Source organism: Saprolegnia diclina (genome assembly GCF_000281045.1).
Source record: "Saprolegnia diclina VS20 unplaced genomic scaffold supercont1.29, whole genome shotgun sequence".
Lineage (NCBI taxonomy): Eukaryota > Oomycota > Saprolegniomycetes > Saprolegniales > Saprolegniaceae > Saprolegnia > Saprolegnia diclina.
Window position 1 is genome coordinate 637,023 of NW_008246096.1, and position 19,936 is coordinate 656,958.

Sequence of the window (19,936 nt, forward strand, 5' to 3'; positions counted from 1 at the left end):
TTTATGCCGACGTCTTGCACTGCGCGAGGAGCTCGGCAATGTTGGTCTCGAGCGACGCCTTCTGCCGTTCCAGGTACTGCTTGCGGGCCTGTGACCATTTGTGAGACACTGCATCAACGAGGACGGGCTCCAGACACACCTCGAGGGCCGCGACTTGGTCGTCCATCTTGGCCGCATTCGTCGTGAGGCGAGCCACGTTCTCTTCCGTCGACATCTCCAAGAACATCTTGCCGATCGAGGCGTACGTGTGCGTGCCCGACGGAAGCGCGCTAAGCTCTTCCTTCGTCAGCTGGATGCGCTTCTTCTCACGCGAGAACGCGCCAAGCTTGGCCTCGATCTACACGCAGCCCTGAGCACTGCGCTTCTCTTCAAACGGGCGGCGTCGCATACCGTCTCGAGCTCGCGGTGCAGCGTCTGGAACTGCGGCTGAAGCTCCTGAAGCTCCTTCTGCACCGACGCCGGCAGCGGCGCGTTCTCTTGCTTCGGGCGCTTGGCGGGCGCCGCGCCGCCGTTGGCCAAGGCCATGGTCGCGACGGCGTCGTCGTTCTTGCCCAACTGCCGCTGGGCGTTGGCCAAGCGCAAAAGACCTATGGTGCTTACGTGAGCTGTCGGCGTCCATGCGCGATGGTGGCGGACCCTTCTTAAAGCTCGGGTTCAAGCGCACGCACTCCTTGGCATCCTGCTCGGCCTTTTCCCACTGGTTGATCGCGCCGTACGCAGCACTAGAAGAGGCGAGATCATGAGCTTGCTGTGTGGGAAGCCATGTCGTGAGAGCACCTGCGGTTCGAGTAGTAGATGTGGTTGCCCGGCGCGAGTCGAATGGCCTAGGCATGGCAGGTCAGCCACGCTGGCGCGTCACACCGACGCACCTCCGAGTAGTGCACGATGGCCTGGTCATAGTTCTTAGCGTTGAACTCTTCGTTCCCCAAGCTACGCAGGTGCATGAGCGTCGGTGAACGTCCATCGGCGCGCGTACTTCTTCTCCTGCTCCGCTACCTCCGACATTCTGCCTTTCACAACGAGTGGCATTCCATCGGTGGCCTCGTATTCCGGATAATTAGGATGTATCCGTCGTCAATGCCGTGAATGATTTCTTATTGCCGGCTCGCAATGCCACGTTGTCGGTTGTACTAGACATGGCGGATGCCACATACAGAACCTAGTCAAGGCATATGCCTCGCTGGTGCCTCTTAATGTGGCATAGCTATGTGGCATGTGCCGTATACCGCAAGACTTGACAAAAATAGCGATGACGAAGAAGAAGGTCGTCGCGAACGACGTTCGTGAGACCATCTACGCCGATGTGCTCCATGGCATGAAGTTCTCCAAGAGCCCGTATGGCCTCTTCAAGCAGATAGCTGAGAAGTACGGGCTCGCGTCCAAGACAATTCGGCGCATCTGGCTGCGCGGCCAGGAGAGCGACGGCGTCGTCGCCCACCGCGTCCGGGGCAACAAGGGCCGCAGCCGCACGGACGCGCAGCTCCAAGACATCAACGCCAAGCTCAACGAGATCCCGCACATTGAGGACAAGGACTTGCGCTCGATCGCCAAGGCCGTCGACATTCCGCTGAGCACACTGCACAAGTATATGGTACAAGGTGTTGTCAAGCCCAAGGGTCACACGCACTCACGCCCAAAGCGCCCACCCGCCGTGCCGTCCGAGCAAACGACGTCCATAGAGGCAATGGCCCCCGAACCGACGGCAATGCCATTCGAGCCCGTCGACTTGGACGAGAGGCTCCCGTCACTCATGGCGCCACCAGACTTCCACACCTCCGACGTTGAAGTTCTCCAAGAAGAGAACGACCGACTTCGGCGCGAAAATTACGAGCTTGTTCATGCACAACGTGCGCTCATCGCACTCCAAGCTGAGAACGAGACGTTGAAGGCTCGAAATATGCAGCTTACGCACGCGCTCCGCGACCTCTCGACGCGCGTTCAGCTAGAAACCATTTAAATTATATTCTCTTCCTTCACTAACGTTAGTACATACGTAGCTCTTGGCACTCGTATGCCCTTTTACGTCGCAGACTCATCGGTGATGAGCAAGAAGCAAGTACGGTGCTACCTACGTCAAAGACATCACAGATGAGATCGAACTATATTAGTCATTGCATGGTTGCTATGTCCGGCAATATATGGGATTCGACTGCAATGGTACATGTGTGGCGTGGCGCCAACGCTGCTCCAAGCTGTCGGCTAGAGTAGTAGCCGTGTAGTGGTCGTCAAGACATGGTAGCTCATTGAGCTCGGCGCCGGAAATTTCGTCTGGACGCCACTCGCGGCTCTCGCTTGACTTTTACGCAGCAGGTACGCACGTGGCTTGAAAAGCACATTATGGAAGACAAGCGCGGTCGGCCATTGAGGTCGCGCACACGTGCGTACATCGTCGGCCGCTTGCGCCGAGCTGCGGCAGTCCAAGGTCCCGACTTGGAGTGCAGTTGAATTACACGTGAGTATCTCAATTTAGACCAATGTTCGGTCTCCGATCAGTACCTTTTGCCCAAAAATCAACCAATGCCTGGTCTCCGCAGTCGAATTATAGCCAATGCCTTGTCTCGATTCAGCTACGCCGGTAAGCGTAACAGTATTTCAAGCTTATATGTTTTAAATGGTATGAGAACCACAACCGAACCACGATCGACAGCACACAGACGCCTTAACACAAGGCCCCACCGGCTCTTGTCGTTCTGTAGCATCCTGATATCATGGAGATGAAGGTTTGGACGCCGAGCGTGGCGCATTCATGCGAATTCTGACGTTGTATTTTCGAGGTGGCAAAATAAACACCAAGCTACACAACGTGTTTTCGCCCAGTTTGAGAGCTCGACCGACTCCGACGTGGGCAGCCACAGTTAGCTATGTATGTCGACTCGCCGAGCGACCTGCATTTGGGACGTAGTTGGCGCTTGGGTTCTCACAGCAACATGGAACTGCCGAGCGTCGTTTTTTGTCAACTTCAACATCGAAATTCGAGAAACATACAGCGTTTTCGCTAAATCCGAGAGCGACATATATCTTATATGGTTATGGAGAGCATGTTGCATTGACGGTGAGGGTTCTAGAGGGCGCGAAGGCGCCTGTAGCATTTTAATACACTATTTAGAATCATACTCTATAAAGGAAATATTGCCTACAAATAGTATATATACTATGTATCCTCAATTACTCCCGCTACAGAGCTCGACCGGTGACACCACATAGTGTTTCGTGCTCTCCAAAGTGTTTTCTATCACCATGCCAAGTATGAGCGTTTTCATTTTCAATCATGAACTGCGCTCAAATTTGCCGTCGCGGCGAGCGTGTGGCGTCTAAATGTGTCTATATTTGGCTATTTATGGTATATGCCAAACTTGTCTTGTTCTTCGAACAACACTGCTGCATCGAATCTTGGTCGTTTGGTGTGGTCCATTAAAGACTGTCGCGTCCAAGGTGGCGTGCTGTGCTGCACGATCTGCAACGGACTGAATTGCAGGGCTGTTCTTCGCCCCACGGAACGCCGTGCCTGAACCCATCTTCGTATTTTCCCTTGATTCTCTCGCCATAGCCAAGTCCAATGCATCCACTGTGGTCGTCCACTGGCTGCCGACGCACACCCGCGTCATGATGGACGTGGTAATCGCCGCAAGATATATTCTCGTGGTGTCAATGGCGTCCCCGATTCAGCGATTTTATTTTGAAATGCATTGTGCCTGGCTTTGGAATGACGGCTTTCTTAAATGGCGAAAAGTCATTATTTATGGCGCGTACCACAAGTAAACCATTTATGATGCGCACCGGTAGTTGTCTGATGGTGTGAGATCGATAAGCTCGAAGTCCTCGTCGTCGTCGTCACTTGCTGTAGGATCGAGAGTCTTTGGCATAAACCGGCAAATGTGGCGAATAAAGTATATTTGCGAAATGTCGATGCGCTCGTCGCGCGGATGCCACGCGCCGACTTCAAAGTAACAATTAATTATTAATAATACGCGCGCTGCGTGTGCACGGCGATGACGTGCTGCAGGAAGCCCGGGTCCTGAGCCGTCGTGATGTGGTCCATGCCGAGGCCGTGGACGTCGCCGAACCAACTCACGTCGTCGGTCTTATCACAGCCTATGTCTGTACCTCTATCATGTCTTGAGAACCTTGCGGTCGTACAGTTGTAGGGATACCTGTGGTTTCAGAGGGATTGCTGGAGCTAATTTTCTTCTGGCTCGGTGATGCCCTTGCTGAGCTTGAGGCGCAGCTCGTTGTCAATGCACGCGTCGACGTCCGCCCGCGTGCACGTGAGTGCCATGCTGTAGCCCATCGCCATATGGAGCTCTTCCACTCACGTCTTGGTCGAATTGTTGCCATTGGAGCCAAATCGAATCGGCAGTTGAGCGTACAGACGAGCGAGTGGAGGCGCATCCGCAGCACGATCGCCATCGCCAGTGCCAGCAGCAGAGTCGGTCACTGCGCTACTGCAGGCGCTCGACGTATGCCGGTCGCCCTGGACTGCACCGCTCCATTGGCATGGCGTGGGCCTGCGCCATGGTCATGCATTGCATCGACGAGTCGCGTAGATCGGTGGTACCTGGGAGCGTCTGCTTCAAGAGCTCGCCTTGGCTCGGCTGCTTTTGTCGTCGTCGGCTCCTGCCCGAGCGCACAAAACACACGGGACCCCCACAAACGTATGCTTCTCGAAAGATATATCATGTTGTAAAGTGCGATTATCCGTCCCAACCGGTGTTCTGGCCCAACTGACTTTCGCCAACCGACGGCAACTTGCCGTTCATTTCAGCTTTTCCTACGCAGCAGAGACGCAGACGAAGCGGGTCCGAGGGCCACAAGGCCGTGGATAGTCGGCGCACGTGACGGGCACGACTGACTGGCATCGATGGCCGTGGGCCTTCGGGACCATGGCGTCAGCTGGGCAGTCGTGACCTCGCACGCAGGCACAGCCACGGCCGGACCGGGACTAGCCTCTTCGTGCACCTGTTTGCATCACGCTTGCCACACTGCGCCGCATCCAGGTACGTCGTATGCATAGCTTTCTTGATATCTCGATACTCACAGTCACCTTCTGTTGCAGCGCCCGATCAACTCAAGTCCACGATCTAATTGGGTCATTATTATATCTTAAGTGTTGTGTGGTTTTGCATCGCAGCTCGGCGCTTGGGGGAACTGGTCGTCACTGCACGGGCAAAGGTGTCGACATATTGACGGACAATGAGGCGGAGAAACCTGGGCTTGCAGCTGAGCCGTCCTCGGGCAGTTGCGTGAGCGCGTGACCAGCTCCATCTACAGTCAACCAGCGGGTATTCGAGCAAGTCGTTGGCGTTGACAGCGCCGGAGCAAAACGTGCTCATGCACGGGCGCTCGATGAGATCATCATCTTTCTTGGGTCCCGTGAGTATCATCCCATTCCTTGATATATTGCATCTCTCGACGGCCCTTCCATGCGATTGCATTCCATTGGGCCTGCACGACAACGCGCATCGATCGACCTGACTTTTCGTGACGAGGTTACGACCTAGTGACGCATCTTCCGAGTAGGCAGTGCAGCACGACCACGCGGTCGATCTTCGTTGAGGTGGCGGTTGAGAATTCGGTTGACGTTAGCACCAACATATCCTGTCAACACGCGATCCCATGGTGCCGCCTGATTGCGGCCAAGGCGACATTATCGTCCATAAACATTAAAGAAAGTACATGCTTCGGTCTCGCAACGAAGCCCAATTTCATTGCTGTTTCGTACCAGTACTAGGCCAGTGCTATACCAAATACTCCAGTGATCTGCGGTGCCACCATTATGAACCATGCCGACGGACATAGACGCTCGATGGCACGAAGTCGGCTGTTCGACGTCGCCTTGCGTGCAGGTCCAAGCAGCTGGTTTTCGCTCATCGTTGGCAGCGCACCATTCCTGTTGTCACTTTAGTTCTTCCTCCGCCAACTAACTAACTATACACGGCTTGCTGTTCGCTGTCTTTCGTATCGAGGCGATGCCCAGAAACGCTTGTTGATGGCATTACATACAGAGACTTTATGACGCGAAGAGTTGGATGCGAAAGAACATGGCGGCGATGACAAAACCGAGCAAGCTCATGACCCCACCGACGAGGATCGGGAGGCCGTAGCCCATGGACGACGTCACCAAGACGGACGCGAGTACAAAGCTGAAGAATTGGCCAGCGCACATGGCCGAGTTGATTGCACCGGCGTAGACACCAATGTCTTCGTCGACGCCAATGACGTGGCAGATTGTCGGGAGGTACAAAGCAAGAAGTGTGTTTTGCGTAAAGCTGCAGCCGACAACGATCGCGACGTCGAGGACAATGACCTTGGAGATCGACAACACGATGAGCAGCGACTGCGGAAGGAGCGATGCAATAAGAACGCGTTGCACGCCGCACCGTCGCACGAGCGCCGGCAGTGCGCCCAAGTAGACAAGACTCACGACGTTGTACATGGTGTCGGTGGCGCCGCCCGCGAGCGCGACACCGTCATTGAACGCCGTCTGTCCGGCGCTGCACGGAGGGTTGCTGTCGTGACCGCATGTATCAGCGCCAAACGCACTGCCATTCTTGACTACGAGGCCGAAAAACTGGCCCTTGGCGCCGTTGTAGGCGAAAAAGCCATATTGGACAAAGACGAGGACGACGCAGTAGACACTGAGGACACGGGGAAGGCGTCGGACGCCGTCCCAGACGGCAGCGAAGGCGGCCTTTGAGGTGCTCGTCGTCGAATGCGTGTCGATTCGCGGTGTCTCGTTGGCTGCAAACATGACCAGGCCGATGGTCGTCGCCATGGCGGCAATAAGAACGCATAAGAACGGCTTGACGCTCTCGTGCGCGGGGCCGAACGCGAGTATGTAGCCCGATACGAGAAAGGAGCCTGCGATCGAGTACGCGCTGCCGATGGCGGACGCCGTCACGAGGCGGTCCCCGGCGCAGTCGGCGATCAGCAGCGTCAACGGCGTCTGCGTCAAGTTGAGCGCAACGTCCATCCAAACGTACGTGAACACCACGACCCGCGCGGTCCAGGCTCGCGATGGCTCTACCGACCTATCGAAGAGATGCGCTGGCGTATCGCCGAGGGCCTCGCCGATCTCGACGGCAAACATCATGACGAGCCAGCAGAGGCAGCTGAGGAGCGCGCCGAGGCAGAGGAAGGGCCGACGACGACCAAATTTCGAGGTACAGTTGTCGCTCCAGACGCCGACAGTAGGCGCGAGAAGGAGGCCAGAGATCGGGCCCACGAGCTGGACGAGCTGCACCGACGACGGTGAGAGAAGCACTTGGAGAAGCGGGCCAAGCGCCGCCCATTGGGCCGCCCACGCCGTGTTGAGTGCCAAGCGAGGGCTGCACACAGCCAAAAGGCGCAGAGTCGAGTACATTGACGGAGGCGCGTCGGGCTTGACGTCCACAAAGCTGTAGGCCGGGGTCGTCATGCGCTCGGTCTCGATCATCGTGGACTGCGACGATGACTAATGTTCGAGATACCGCGGATTTCTCTGCCTCTGTCTCCAGCCGTCAGGAATCCATGTGCCGCCTGGATTGCTTCAAAACTCGCAGATGCTCCTGGCTCGACGTATGGAAGAATCTGGTGCGAATGCCAGCCTCAGGTGAATGATATACTACCGAGGGTACAGTCCACGACCACGCAGACGGTTCGCACACTTCTACCAGCGAAACCCGAGGCGCTCCAGCTCTCTCTGCTATCTACTAACTATTCGCAGTACTTTGTTGCGATCTAGTACAATCAATGGAAGCCACGTCACGTCCTTGTCGCAACGACGAGCAAGCAAAGCGGTGCAGTGACACGTCCCGCCACCACCAAAACCGTGCTGTGAGGTCCGCATCCAACTAGCGCCCGGAAACAACATCTCACTTGCGCCTTGGAAGTCACTATTGCAAGGGCAGCCGCAGACAACCTCCAGCGACTGTTCTGCATTCACCGTGTACAGAATTGTCTGATGGCTCGCGAAGGCGCGACCATCAATCTGACGCAAAGCCCTAGAATGTCGGCCTTCTTTTGTTCAGGGGACTTCGTAAGGTCGTTCGGTCAATGTACGGCGCGTACGTCCGTTGTACGGCCGGCGACACCTGGGACACAGGCATGCATGTACGGCGAACGTACGATTTCGACCTCGCGATGGCCACTCGCTACTTTGCGTTTACCATGCTGGCCGTCTCGACGCGTCGGCTCCAGAAGGACCTGCAGAAGGCGCTGCGCAAAAACTGCGGCGAGCGCGAGCTCCACATGCTGCACCAGGTACGACCTCGGCGGCGTCGCCTCGATGGCTCATGCGCCGCGTAGCAAATCGGCTCGACGCTCCAGCGCGTCCAGCGCAACCAGAACGTGTGGAAGCATGCGACGCTCCGGGCGCACACGACCAACTCGACCGCCGCCGCGCGCCATCAGCTCAAGGACGCGCAGCCCATGTCCTTTGGCGCGTGGCTCGCCCAGCGCATCCCCAAGGGTACGACGATGTGCTTGCATGGCCGTGTGTGGTCATCGTCGCGCGTGTAGGTTTTGAGCGCTTTTACCCCAAGGGTGCCAAGGGTCCGTCAACCGGCGCCAAGCCGTCGTCGGGTGGTCCGAAGGAGACACCAAAGGGTCCGTCGGGCAGCGGTGGCAGCGGCGGCGCGGGCGGCAAGAAGCCGCCGACCGGCGACAGCAACGCGGCCGACTCGCTCAAGTACACGATCCCGATCGCGCTCGCGCTCCTTCTCTTCCTGGAGGTCTCGTCGGGCGAGCATCTCAAGGAGATGAACTGGCAAGAGTTCCGCAACCACTTTCTCGCGCAAGGCAAGGTCGACCACCTCGTGATTGTCAACAAGAGCTACGCCAAGGTCTTCTTGCGCCCGAGCGCGTCGAGCACGGCCGCGCCGGCGAGTGGCATGCAGCAGTCGTACGACCATTCGTCAACCGACGACCACCATGCGGGCGAGCTTCCGCCGGGTGGTGCGTCGGCGCCGCCGGCCACGCTGCCAGCGAGCTTCTACTTCAACATTGGCAGCATCGACAGCTTTGAGCGCCACATGGAGCAGACACAGGCGTCGCTTGGCATTGCGCCAGCAGATTACATTCCGATCCAGTACGCGAACGAGATGAACTGGAAGATGGAGTTGCTCAAGATGGCGCCGACGCTCCTCCTCATCGGCTTTCTCATGATGTCGATGCGCGGTATCGGCGGCGCTGGCGGCGGTGGCGGCATGGGCGGCATCTTCAAGGTCGGCAAGTCGCCCGCCAAGAAGATCACGAAGGAAGACATCAAGATCACGTTCAAGGACGTGGCCGGCGTCGACGAGGCGAAGAAGGAGATCATGGAATTCGTCGAGTTTCTCAAGAACCAGAAAAAGTTTACGGACCTCGGCGCCAAGATCCCCAAGGGCGCCTTGCTTGTCGGCCCGCCGGGTACGGGCAAGACGATGCTGGCCAAGGCGACGGCCGGCGAGGCCTCGGTGCCGTTCTACTCGATCTCCGGGTCGGACTTTATCGAGATGTTTGTCGGTGTCGGTCCGTCCCGCGTCCGCGATCTCTTCAAGGAAGCTCGGTATGTGATATACATTCGCGTGCTTAGTTGTATCTTATTTGCTGCGTAGCGCGAACGCGCCGTGCATTGTCTTTATCGATGAAATCGACGCGGTCGCCCGCGCGCGTAGCAGCGGCAAGTTTGGCGGCGGCAACGACGAGCGCGAGAACACGCTCAACCAGCTCCTCGTCGAGATGGACGGCTTCAACTCGAGCGAGGGCGTCGTGGTCCTCGCCGGTACGAACCGCGTCGACATTCTCGACAAGGCCATTCTGCGACCGGGTCGCTTTGACCGTCAAATCACGGTCGACAAGCCCGACATCAAGGTACTCCTGTTGTCTGTGCTGATGTCGCTCATTTGTCTCTAGGGCCGCCGCGCGATCTTTAGCGTCCACCTGCAGTCGCTGCACCTCGACGGCACGGTCGAAGACTTTGCTCGACGCATGGCGGCGCTCACGCCGGGTTTCTCTGGCGCGGACATTGCCAACATTTGCAACGAAGCGGCCATCGTGGCTGCGCGCCGCAACGGCGACTCGATCACGTTCAAGGACTTTGAGCAGGCGACGGACCGTGTCATTGGCGGCCTCGAGACGAACCGGCTCATGTCGCCGGAGGAGAAGAAGACAGTCGCGTACCACGAGGCGGGCCACGCGGTCACCGGCTGGTTCCTCGAGCACGCCGACCCGCTCCTCAAGGTGACGATCGTGCCCCGGGGCAAGGGCTCGCTCGGGTATGCGCAGTACCTCCCGAAGGAGGTGTCGCTCCACTCGAAAGAAGCGATCGAGGACATTATGTGCATGGCCCTCGGCGGCCGCGCGAGCGAGCACGTCAACTTTGACGGACGCATCACGACGGGCGCATCGGACGATCTGCGCCGCGTGACGCAAATGGCGTACTCGATGGTGCAGCTCTACGGTATGAACGACCGGATCGGGCAGCTCTCGTTCCCAAAGGACGACAATGGCGGGTACCCGGACCGCATGTACAGTGAGAAGACGGCCGAGGCGATGGACGAAGAGGCCAAGAAGATTGTCGACAAGATGTACGCGCGCACGATTTCGCTCCTGGAAGACAAGAAGGACCTGCTGCACAAGCTCTCGGAAGAGCTCTTGGAGAACGAGACGATCAACCACGGCGACATTGTGCGCGTGTTGGGCCCGCGCCCGTTTGGCGGCAACAAGACGTACACGGAGTTTGTTGAAGAGTCGTGGGCCAACGCCGACTTGCACGAGAAGAACAAGCAGGCGGCGATCGACGCCGAGATCAAGGACGTCATTGACGCGCTCGACGTCGAAGGCGACGACGCGCCGACCACGGACGAGTCGACCAAGACGACGGACGAGTCGACCAAGACGACGGACGAGTCGACCAAGAAGACGGAATAGATTTGCAATACCAAGTGACAGTGTAGGAGTAGACGCATATTCCCAACATGAAGAGGAAGATGATGCGACGAGGCTACGGATATTATAGTGCTAAAGGTCGTGCACGTGAATGCTCTGGAAGAGAAACTCGGCCGTCGTTGCCTCCGAGTGGGCCAAGAGGTCGCAGACGTCGCCGTGCGACGCCGAGAGCACGCAGTGCCGGTCCACGCTCACGAGGATGCTGCCCGGCAGCACTTCACCGCTGAGCTCGATCACGCCGCATCGTGGTCGTCCGCGGCTGTCGACGCCAACGGGCTCAAAGCCCGCTACGGTGGGCACGACAAACGACGACGGCGAGTCCGGCTCGACGAGGATGAGGCCGCTTGGGCCCGGCGGCACGTGCAGCCGCACGAGTTGGTACAGGTCGTCGTCGTGGCCCTCGTCGTCTTCGTCCGTGTCAAAGTACCCGGTCGTCGACTGGTACCGATAGAGGGTCCCGACGCGCCGATCGATGCCAGGGTTGGACGGCCGCCGGACGACGACGGGCGACTCGGTCACGACCAAGTCGGGTGGCTTTTGCCACGGGAAGCAGCGGGGCAGCCATTTGTTGGGGAAGGCGTCGTCGCTCGGTTCGGGCGGCGTCGAGAGCACGTAGCGCTGGTACTGCGAGTATGTGGGCGACGACCGCGACTGGGAGTGGCGCGTCCGGGGCGTGAGGCCATCCCGGTCGCTGCCTCGGCTTTGCAGGCAGCAGCGCAGGAACATTTCAAACAAATCACGGCCAAGCCAATCGCAGCGCAGCAACCGACGGTTATTGACCAATGAAACGCAGCAAAGTGACGATCTTGAACCGCCTTTGTTTTGGGTTGAGCCCGTCGGCGAAGAAGACACGATCAGCAGCGCAGCGTGGCTTTGGCGCGACCAGCTTGCAGATAGCATTGCGCGGCCGTTGGCACTCGCCACCACAGCAGCGAGGACAGGCTGCCTCTGTTCCAATCCAAACACGGAGCAACGTAGTGAATTTAGAGCGGCGTGTAAAATATATTTGAATTCATATAATTATAGTCTTGTCTTTTAAAACGCACCTTAACAACCAACACAGCTATTGTGAACCCCCGCGCGTGGTGCGTCAGCAGCGGAGCATATCAACAAGCTCCATAAACAATTATATATTCCATATAGCTCCATGCAGTACTTTCGCTATTGCACGATGCACTGTAGCCCCCCACCATGGTACGACCGAATTGAACCTGGCACGCAAAGCCACCGTTGCACTGGCCCACCGAATTTTGCAGTAGCCATCCGCCACACTGCTCATTATTGTCAGTCGTTGCTACCGTATTCTAAGGACACGATCAACGTACATGTACTTGTCGTTTGACGACTACGCAAGTATCCGGTCGGCTTGCCCGGGGCTTGGACACGCGCCGGAAACCATACCCCTTCGCTTGGTTCGCAGCGTTGTGGACCGACCCAAGGCTTTGTATTTGCAGTAGATTAGTAGTAGTATTAGGCATTAGAGAATAGTAAGTTGTACACAAAACGGCGAAGGGAGGGGTGTTTACTGGTGCATGGTGACGTAGACGACGAGGAACGCGAGGAAGAGCATGTACCACAAATTGAACTCGGGGTACTCATGCGGGTGGATCGACGGGCAGTGGATCTTGGGCGGCGCCGTGGCCGTCTCTTCATCAAAGCAGTCGCGCTTGCCACCAATGTGCACCTTGGGCGTCACCTTGGGCAGCTTGGTCTCCTTGCGCACTGGCTCCTCAACCTTGACGTCGTCCTTCACCTCGTCCTCGGCCGTCGTCGTCGTCTTCTCGTCGACAACGACAGGTGGCACAAATGGCTTGCGCACGTGGGGCTTGGGTACGTGTGCTTCAGGCGCCTCGGTGGCGTCGATGGTTTCGGGGAAGAGCATGCCCTTGAGCGAGTTATGCAGCTCGTGGATCGCCTGCTGCGTTGCGGCGTGCTGCTGGTGCTTGGCGCTGTGCTTGACGCGCGCTGGGCGCACGTACGGTGCCGACGGCACGAACGGCGCAAAGTGGCGCGGGCGGCTCGCGTGGTGCTTGGACATGTCGACGTGCGCAACCGGGTGCACTTCGTCGGCGAAATGAACGTGCTTCTTTTCGTCGTCGTCCGACGACGTGGACGACGAAGACGACGACAACGTCGCCTTGGCCGCCGCCTTGGCTTCGATCGTGGCTTCGACCTTGCCTTCGACACAGGGTTCGACGGTCGTATGGTGGACGTGGTGGGTGTGAATGTGGTGGCGCTGCGGCAGCGTGACGCGGGCCATGGGCACCTTGGGGGCCACGACTTCGGGCGCTTCCTCGGGTTCAATCTTGGGGCTCGACGACGTCGATCGGCGCCGGCGCTTGGTTGTGCGGAGTGTCTCGAGGCGGTGGCGGAACGAGTCGAGTGCGAACGCCGCCTTGTCGCTGTCGTTCAAGTCGATGTCCTTGAGGTGCTGGAAGAGCGACCCGAGGGCAACGTCCTTGATCGTCTTCGAGTGCTTGGCGGGCGGCGACGACTTGGTGCTGCTGCTGCTTTCTTCCACGTCGCTGTTGCCCTCGGACGACGTGGCGTCGGCGTCCATGGCCTTGAAGGTCACGGGGGCGTCAGTCGCATGCAATGCGTCGTCGACGAAGATGAGCGGCCGGCTAATGGTGGACGAGCACATGGCGGCGCAAGATGGAAAATGATCCAACACCAACGATCGCCCACACGCGATCAAATGCGTTCTCCGGTCTTTGTCGTGCCCACAAAAACACGCTACGCGCTCGCGCGTCTCTTTACATTAGGTTGTGATCGCGACCGCTCCGGTTGCCACGTGGACCATCTGGCTCTTCCCTGCGAGGTGCGATCGAGGCGCATTGCGGTGCGTCGAGCAGGCGACGTCACTTGAGATCGGCGGCCGACCGCGACCATCGATGTGCATACGTTACTGGCAGAGAGGCATCGGCGCGGGCGTAAGCACGCGTATGACCGTCGCGCGTGAGAAAGATACGCGCGCGTTCTCAGGCGTCGACACAGCGAAACCGGCTCTGGGCCACCACGTGGCGTCGGCGAACCATGGACCACAAAATATATGGCTCGGGTGACTCGGACTTCAACCGGCCACGAGGCCGTGCGTAATACCAGCGCTGAGGGGCCCGACGTCCAGAATGGTAGCGCTTTAGACTGTAGCTCACATGCTACCTCCTGGCTCACACGTTCGAATCAAACGTAAAGACACGCTAGAAACCAAACCGTGGTTGAATAGACGAAGTTGCAACAGTCGCGCGACGACGCACCTTGTTGCATTTGGGTGCAGGCGATGACTGCCATCAGCTCCGCCCCAATTGGTCCGTTTCGACGGCGCGTCATCGCCACCACCAAGATCCGCGATCCTCATTCAATGGCCAGCGGTCGCTTGCAGGATCTATACACGGCTCTCTTGCCGAATACTACGTGAGACGTGGGCGAAACGTTCCCACGGCTTCTTCTCGAGTTCACGCAAGACGGCTGCAAGGCGGACAGCGGACGGCGGCCGTGTCGCTGCTTTGTGATACTCACGTTTTGGCCACTCGACCGGACCAGCGCCGGCAGCATCCCAGGCAGCGTCCCAATAAGGTGCTTGGTCGCTCGTCCCAGACCAAGATCCCACTTCATTTCAGAATATCTTTTGGTTTATTGCCGGCCCTGCCTAGTCCATTGAAGACGGGTACAGTAGCTCAATGTACCATGCAGAAGCTCTCTAGACCCGCATATCCGAGTTTTCCTGCGCCATGGCCGCCGCCAGCCAAAATGGCCTTCAGCATAAACAAATGTACTAAACTTAGTATGCATATATACTCTCTAACTCGAGTATGTGGTGGTGCAACTCCGTCGCAGCCAACCCAAAATTTAAATTTCGCTACTTTCGGCGGCAATCGGTGATGTCCCACCGTGCACCTCCGCCAACCAACGCGACCAACTTGGGTGCCAAGTCGCACGACACAGTCCCACGATGACCAGCACAGACGGTCGGACAATAGGACGGTCGGGGTTGATGATGACCGATGTGCTGCTGGAAGATCATTCACGCTAGCATACTCTTTAACTCTTGGATTATTCGTGTCAAAACTATATATAAATAAACAATATACGAGGGTTTAGATCTCGGGCTTGCCAAAGACGACCGCCCAGATGTCCACGTTGCGGTCGTCCTGCTTGGTAGCAGCGGCGGTGGGAGCTTCGTCCTTGGGCGAGAGGTCCGCAAGGCCTTCGGGGAGGGGCACGAAGGGCTCGAGGACGACCAGCTTCTCGTCGGCGACGGCGGCCGGGCGAGCGACGGCCTGGGACGCGTTCAGGCGCGAGAGAGCTGTGGGCGGGATGCGGGGAACGCAGCGGCGAAGCATCTTGTGTGTTTGGCGGATATTGCAGAATGAAAGGATCGACGGGGTCTCCAGCTGCAACATATGCTGCGCGCTGATTGGCTCGCCGCGTTTACATCGCTACCTACGACGGTCGGTCATCCATATCTTACTTCGATTCCACCAATCCACGCCAAGTTGAACCTCCACTAAGGCCAATCAGATGAAAGTTCAATCGGCGACAGTCAAGCTCGCATAGACAAGGTAAGACGTCGAGTCATCGCATGAAGCTACGCTCACGCAACTGGCTGCTGCTGGCGCAGCCCCGCGGTGCACATACTGCTGTTTAACCGCTGTCGAGCGAGCGCGCAAGACGAACCAAGATCACAGATAACTTACAGGCGTCAAGCCTAGCGCCACGATGCTATCACCACCCAATGTCGGGTGCAGAGTTGCGTCCGTTTAGACAACCGTGCCAAATGCAACTTCAAGCTGGCGCCAAAGACCACCCAAGTTCAAAGATACGCGTCCTCGTTTCTGCAACTTCAAGCGCCAAATTCTTCGATTCAAAAAGATCTTTTTCGAGCCATTCGTGATCTTCTCGATGGTCGTTGGAGGCGCTGCACTGCGTGGCTTTGGCGCCGGTAGCAACCAATTTGCCGGCAAGAATAACAGCGATTGGGCATGTTGAGGCTTGGAACATTTAACCAGCTACGATTCAAATGTATTCGGATGCGTTTTGGCACATGTGACGAGGCAAAAGGAACTGCCCATGGGCAAGCAAGGACGCCAATGGAGCTGCATGACGTCAGGCTTCCACAGTCGATCCCACTCCCACCCATAAAAGCTCCCCAGCCCCTCCTGCCCGTACATCGAATCTCTTCACGACGCTGGGCACTCGAGGGGATATGGACTAGGACGCCCTGGCATTTGACGTGTGCAAGAGAGACTCGTGCTGCGTGTGGTGCTTGAGCTTGGGGTTGGTGTGCAAAATCGTAAAGCAGCGCAAGCACGTCGTGTCGCCAAGGCAGTCGTGGCACTGCACCGCGGCCGCGCTCGTCTTGCAGACTGCGCACTTGGCGGCCTGCACGACCACCTTGGTCCAGGCTTTCCTTGGGTCCGTAGCTTCGCCAATGGCGTTGGCCTCTTGGCGCTCGAGGTGAATGCGCTCGGCAAAGCACGAGACGCAATAGCGGACGCCTGTTGCCACGTGGCGCTGCGTCACAAAGTTGAGTTTGCACTTGAAGCAGAGCACGTAGCCGTCCGGAATCGTCCACGATGTCTCGAGCGTCTCTTGGTTGAAGTAGAAGAGCTCACCGCGGTCGTTCATCCGCCGGACCCAGTTGAGCGACTCCATGGGGAGCGTCGCGACGGCCGCGCCCATGAGCAATGGCGGCGACGGCGACGTGGTGCGGGACATGGTATTGTAGTAGACGACGACGCCTGTCGTTGGGTCAATACGGCGCATCACGACAGCGCTACAACCACACCATATATTCTCATCGTTCGCACGAGGCTGTACCGCATGAGGCCGCGCATGTATTTTTTCGCTTGGCGACACCGAAAGAGGAGCTGAATCGTCTTGGCCGACCGGTTGCGAAGCACCTTGAGTCTCTCTTCAGCGCCGCGTATCGCCAGCTGCGCCATCGTCTCGTTCACGCGCGTTTGAATGTACTGCTCCCGAGCGATCGCGTCGCAGTCTGCCAGCGTTAAATTGACGCATAAGATCTTATTGAGCTCTTCCGTGTGCATATAGTAGGCCTACACGAACGATCCAAGACAAGTCCGGCGCCGGTGCACGCACCTTTGGTGGCTGCGCTTTGCTGCGGAACACCTCGAGGCGGCACACCCAGACGCAGTTGGGCACGTTGCCATACGCCGGATCGGCTTGCAAACCCGCAACGACCGTCGACGGGTCCGTCTCGTATATATACGTGGCCGATTCGAGCAGCTTGGCTTTGCCTACGGACGCTTTTGCAGCACAAGCTATCGTGCTGTAGCCAAACCTTCGGGCGTCGCGAGCCACTTTGCAGCAGCTTCGCGGGCCTTGGCCTTGGCCATGGCTTCGATCTCGGCCCACGCAGCGTCGTTGGCGGCGTCCAAGCGCCGCTGTCGTTCGATTTTCTTGGCGGTCCGGTACTCGATGAGCTCTCGCTGCTTGCGCATCTTTTTGATTTGCTCGGTTTGTGCGCGGAATGCGGCCGCGCGCGCCCGCTCGACCTCCTTCTTTTCCCTTGCCAGTACCTTGCGCCCGGCAATAAGAACTCGTTTTCTTAATGGCGCCTACCTCGCGCGCGATGGCGTCTTCGATCTTCATTTGCGCCACTTCACGTTCCACCCGCGCGCGCTCAATGTCGGCAGCAACCATGGCGTCTTGGCGCGCTGCCGCTTGCCGATCGCGCTTTTGGAGCACGACAAAGTAGGTCCACGCCGCTACCATGGTCTGCAGCACTAGACAACGATGCTTGTCCACGGGATGCGACACCTGCCGACGTACGCTGGGCGCGCACGGCGCGGGCTTTCGCGACGCAAATCTCGTGGCGCTCGCGTCGCAGTTGAAATTGCAGCTATCGTTGCATATGTACCATCGCTGGGATAGAAATCGAACCTGGGTGTACTGGATCCACGCGGTATACACGGGTCGCAGGAGACGTGGTGGGCGGGACCGCTCGGCGCGCGCCGCTGCCCACATGTCGCTACATTGCGCGTCACCATCAAATTTGCATGCGTGGTCATGTCGTACAGAGCTCGCCACGCTGTTTGAAAGAAACACCAGTCAAGAATGACTCGGGCGAGAAGCGACTTGTGGTACTGGGTCCGCGCCACAACCTCGCGCACATGCATCCATCGGCGTCGATGGCAATGATCTCGAAAGCCCGCGAGACCGCGGGCACACTGCACCAATTGCCAATGGCGCTCGCCCCGCTTCTTGCGACGCGAGAGGTGCGTCCACTACTCCACGCAGGTCAAAGCAAGGCGGGCAATGACGGTGGACCTCGCGCCAGCGATGCAAGTGGGCCCGCGAAGCGGCCAGCGACCATGTCCGGACAGCGAGCTGCAGGCGCACAGCGTATCGCTCTTGCTCGACACGAAGCACGGAAAAACCGTACTTATCTCGGTGGTACTTGAGGCGAATGGCGTCCGGCAGGATGTGCCACACTTGACGGTCGAGCAGCTTTGGCAACCACGGGTGCGACTCTACATGGCGCTATGCCATACACTGATACCGCGATGGGTACCTGCGTACGCCAGCAGGTCGCTGAGGGTGTAGGTATGACATCGCTTGGCCCGGGCTTCAGCGAAAAAGTCCTTGAGGCAGTGGTCGACTTCGGCTTCCTCCAGTGGACTCGACGACGCCAGCGTGCACATGGCGCTCAGATCGGAACTCGTTTGGATCGCTTCCACATTGTCCTTGGTGCTGGCGTAGACGTAGAACCAGCGCGAGATGCGGTCGCGTGGCGCCAAGAGTGGCTGCTCGAGGGTATCCCACATGCCTGTGACGCGTCGGTAATCAACAACCAGGCCGTGCGCACTCGGCTCGGCGATAACGTCCAAGACTGCGCGCACCAAGTGGATCGCTTGCTTGTCGCGGGCGTCGAGACCCAAGCACTTGATCAAGATGCTTTCAAGGAGCGAGAGCGGTACGTGCGCCTGGACACACGCCTCGAAACAAGCCACGTGCAGCGCAGGCAAAAGCGGCGCCGGACGCGACGCGTAGTACGCATGGAGACTTCGCAAGTGGCGCCAGCGCGTGTAGTACTTGTCCTGGCGCGCCCACGCCTCGGCCTCGTCCCGGGCATCCACGTCCTGCGTACACGTCGCGACGCGCGCGGCCTCGACGAGCTCTCGCAAGCGCCGCTTGGATGGCGATGGGACCGGGCTGCCCTGCCTCAATGCCATCGAAAATCTTCCGACCGTTTTTGTCGAGTTTCGAAATTGGAGCCATGACGGAGCCGGCGCCGTACGCCCGCGTCTTGAGCGCAGCCGAGAAGGCCAAGGTCGACGCGCTTGCGACGCGCCTTGTCAACCTCGACGACGCATATCACTTTTGGGTCCGCGACAGCAACGATGTGCGAAGTGCTCGTTCGCGGTACGCTGCGCTTGCTCGCGAAAGGATATGACTCGAGTGTAGGGATGGCTTTGCGATGCGCTGGCGCTCGGCCATGCCCATTGCAGAGATACGCGTGCGCCACACAGATGCAAGGGTCTTGAGCTCATAGATGCGAGCATATAGGACCAAATCCAAGAGCGGTATGCGGTGGCGGGCCACTACAACGACGCCGTGGACCCGCCGCTCCGACTCCTCCTTGGCGGCAAGGTCCTCGAAGATGGACACAAGCTCGCCGAGTACCTTCCGCTCAAGACACCGTACAACATGCAGCACCTCCGCTGGGCCAAGCCCTACGCAGGTAGTGCGACCTCTCGCATGGTGCGCCGTGGTGCTACCCCGGTTAGGGGTCATTTGGGTCGCACCGCTCGAGGTCGAGGCGCAATTCGCTAAAAAGTGGGGCCACTACGTCGCACCGAACGCGTGACGCACTATCGGATACTATCCATCTACTATCCATCTACTATCCACTGGATCTGGTGGGCAAATTCAGTCGAGCTCTCCAACAAGGTCTAAAGTTCAACGATTGCAGTGCTTCGTGGCACGATATATTTTTCGGATTTATTCCCACTTGGTTTTTCTATCCAAGTTGAATAAAACGACGTGGCATGGGTAGACACGGTCG

The 19,936-nt window shown here is 58.2% G+C and overlaps 9 protein-coding genes across 9 annotated transcripts; 3 read left to right on the plus strand and 6 right to left on the minus strand.

Moving 5' to 3' along the window:
* Window position 1: 1 nt before the first annotated feature.
* Window positions 2-1,029, minus strand: SDRG_09311 (hypothetical protein; the record flags this gene model as incomplete). Its single annotated transcript, XM_008615236.1, has 7 exons — window positions 2-88; window positions 140-337; window positions 391-587; window positions 637-722; window positions 778-824; window positions 870-930; window positions 977-1,029. 7 exons carry the CDS (start codon window positions 1,027-1,029, stop codon window positions 2-4), a joined length of 729 nt encoding a protein of 242 aa, XP_008613458.1.
* Window positions 1,030-1,246: 217 nt separating this feature from the next.
* SDRG_09312 (hypothetical protein) lies at window positions 1,247-2,142 on the plus strand. The gene has a single exon (XM_008615237.1). It carries the CDS (start codon window positions 1,250-1,252, stop codon window positions 1,955-1,957), a length of 708 nt encoding a protein of 235 aa, XP_008613459.1. The 5' UTR covers window positions 1,247-1,249; the 3' UTR covers window positions 1,958-2,142.
* A 3,726-nt stretch (window positions 2,143-5,868) lies between these two features.
* On the minus strand, window positions 5,869-7,653 carry SDRG_09313 (hypothetical protein). Its single transcript, XM_008615238.1, has one exon. It carries the CDS (start codon window positions 7,430-7,432, stop codon window positions 6,008-6,010), a length of 1,425 nt encoding a protein of 474 aa, XP_008613460.1. The 5' UTR covers window positions 7,433-7,653; the 3' UTR covers window positions 5,869-6,007.
* Window positions 7,654-8,118: 465 nt separating this feature from the next.
* On the plus strand, window positions 8,119-10,887 carry SDRG_09314 (AFG3 family protein; the record flags this gene model as incomplete). The annotated part of the gene is made up of 5 exons (XM_008615239.1): window positions 8,119-8,238; window positions 8,284-8,446; window positions 8,497-9,523; window positions 9,573-9,828; window positions 9,871-10,887. 5 exons carry the CDS (start codon window positions 8,119-8,121, stop codon window positions 10,885-10,887), a joined length of 2,583 nt encoding a protein of 860 aa, XP_008613461.1.
* Window positions 10,888-10,977: 90 nt separating this feature from the next.
* On the minus strand, window positions 10,978-11,631 carry SDRG_09315 (hypothetical protein; the record flags this gene model as incomplete). The annotated part of the gene is made up of 1 exon (XM_008615240.1): window positions 10,978-11,631. One exon carries the CDS (start codon window positions 11,629-11,631, stop codon window positions 10,978-10,980), a length of 654 nt encoding a protein of 217 aa, XP_008613462.1.
* Window positions 11,632-12,352: 721 nt separating this feature from the next.
* Window positions 12,353-13,940, minus strand: SDRG_09316 (hypothetical protein). Its single transcript, XM_008615241.1, has one exon. It carries the CDS (start codon window positions 13,547-13,549, stop codon window positions 12,428-12,430), a length of 1,122 nt encoding a protein of 373 aa, XP_008613463.1. The 5' UTR covers window positions 13,550-13,940; the 3' UTR covers window positions 12,353-12,427.
* A 988-nt stretch (window positions 13,941-14,928) lies between these two features.
* Window positions 14,929-15,333, minus strand: SDRG_09317 (hypothetical protein). The gene has a single exon (XM_008615242.1). The coding sequence runs from the start codon at window positions 15,306-15,308 to the stop codon at window positions 15,003-15,005; it is 306 nt and encodes a 101-aa protein (XP_008613464.1). The 5' UTR covers window positions 15,309-15,333; the 3' UTR covers window positions 14,929-15,002.
* A 499-nt stretch (window positions 15,334-15,832) lies between these two features.
* SDRG_09318 (hypothetical protein) lies at window positions 15,833-19,126 on the minus strand. Its single transcript, XM_008615243.1, has 10 exons — window positions 18,443-19,126; window positions 18,199-18,401; window positions 17,947-18,155; window positions 17,812-17,899; window positions 17,701-17,770; window positions 17,491-17,654; window positions 17,210-17,447; window positions 17,008-17,165; window positions 16,726-16,964; window positions 15,833-16,681 (listed from the first exon to the last, which is right to left on the minus strand). The coding sequence occupies exons 1-10, from the start codon at window positions 19,101-19,103 to the stop codon at window positions 16,117-16,119; spliced, it is 2,595 nt and encodes an 864-aa protein (XP_008613465.1). The 5' UTR covers window positions 19,104-19,126; the 3' UTR covers window positions 15,833-16,116.
* On the plus strand, window positions 19,119-19,871 carry SDRG_09319 (hypothetical protein). The gene is made up of 4 exons (XM_008615244.1): window positions 19,119-19,293; window positions 19,336-19,387; window positions 19,438-19,612; window positions 19,659-19,871. The coding sequence occupies exons 1-4, from the start codon at window positions 19,148-19,150 to the stop codon at window positions 19,736-19,738; spliced, it is 453 nt and encodes a 150-aa protein (XP_008613466.1). The 5' UTR covers window positions 19,119-19,147; the 3' UTR covers window positions 19,739-19,871.
* Window positions 19,872-19,936: the final 65 nt, after the last annotated feature.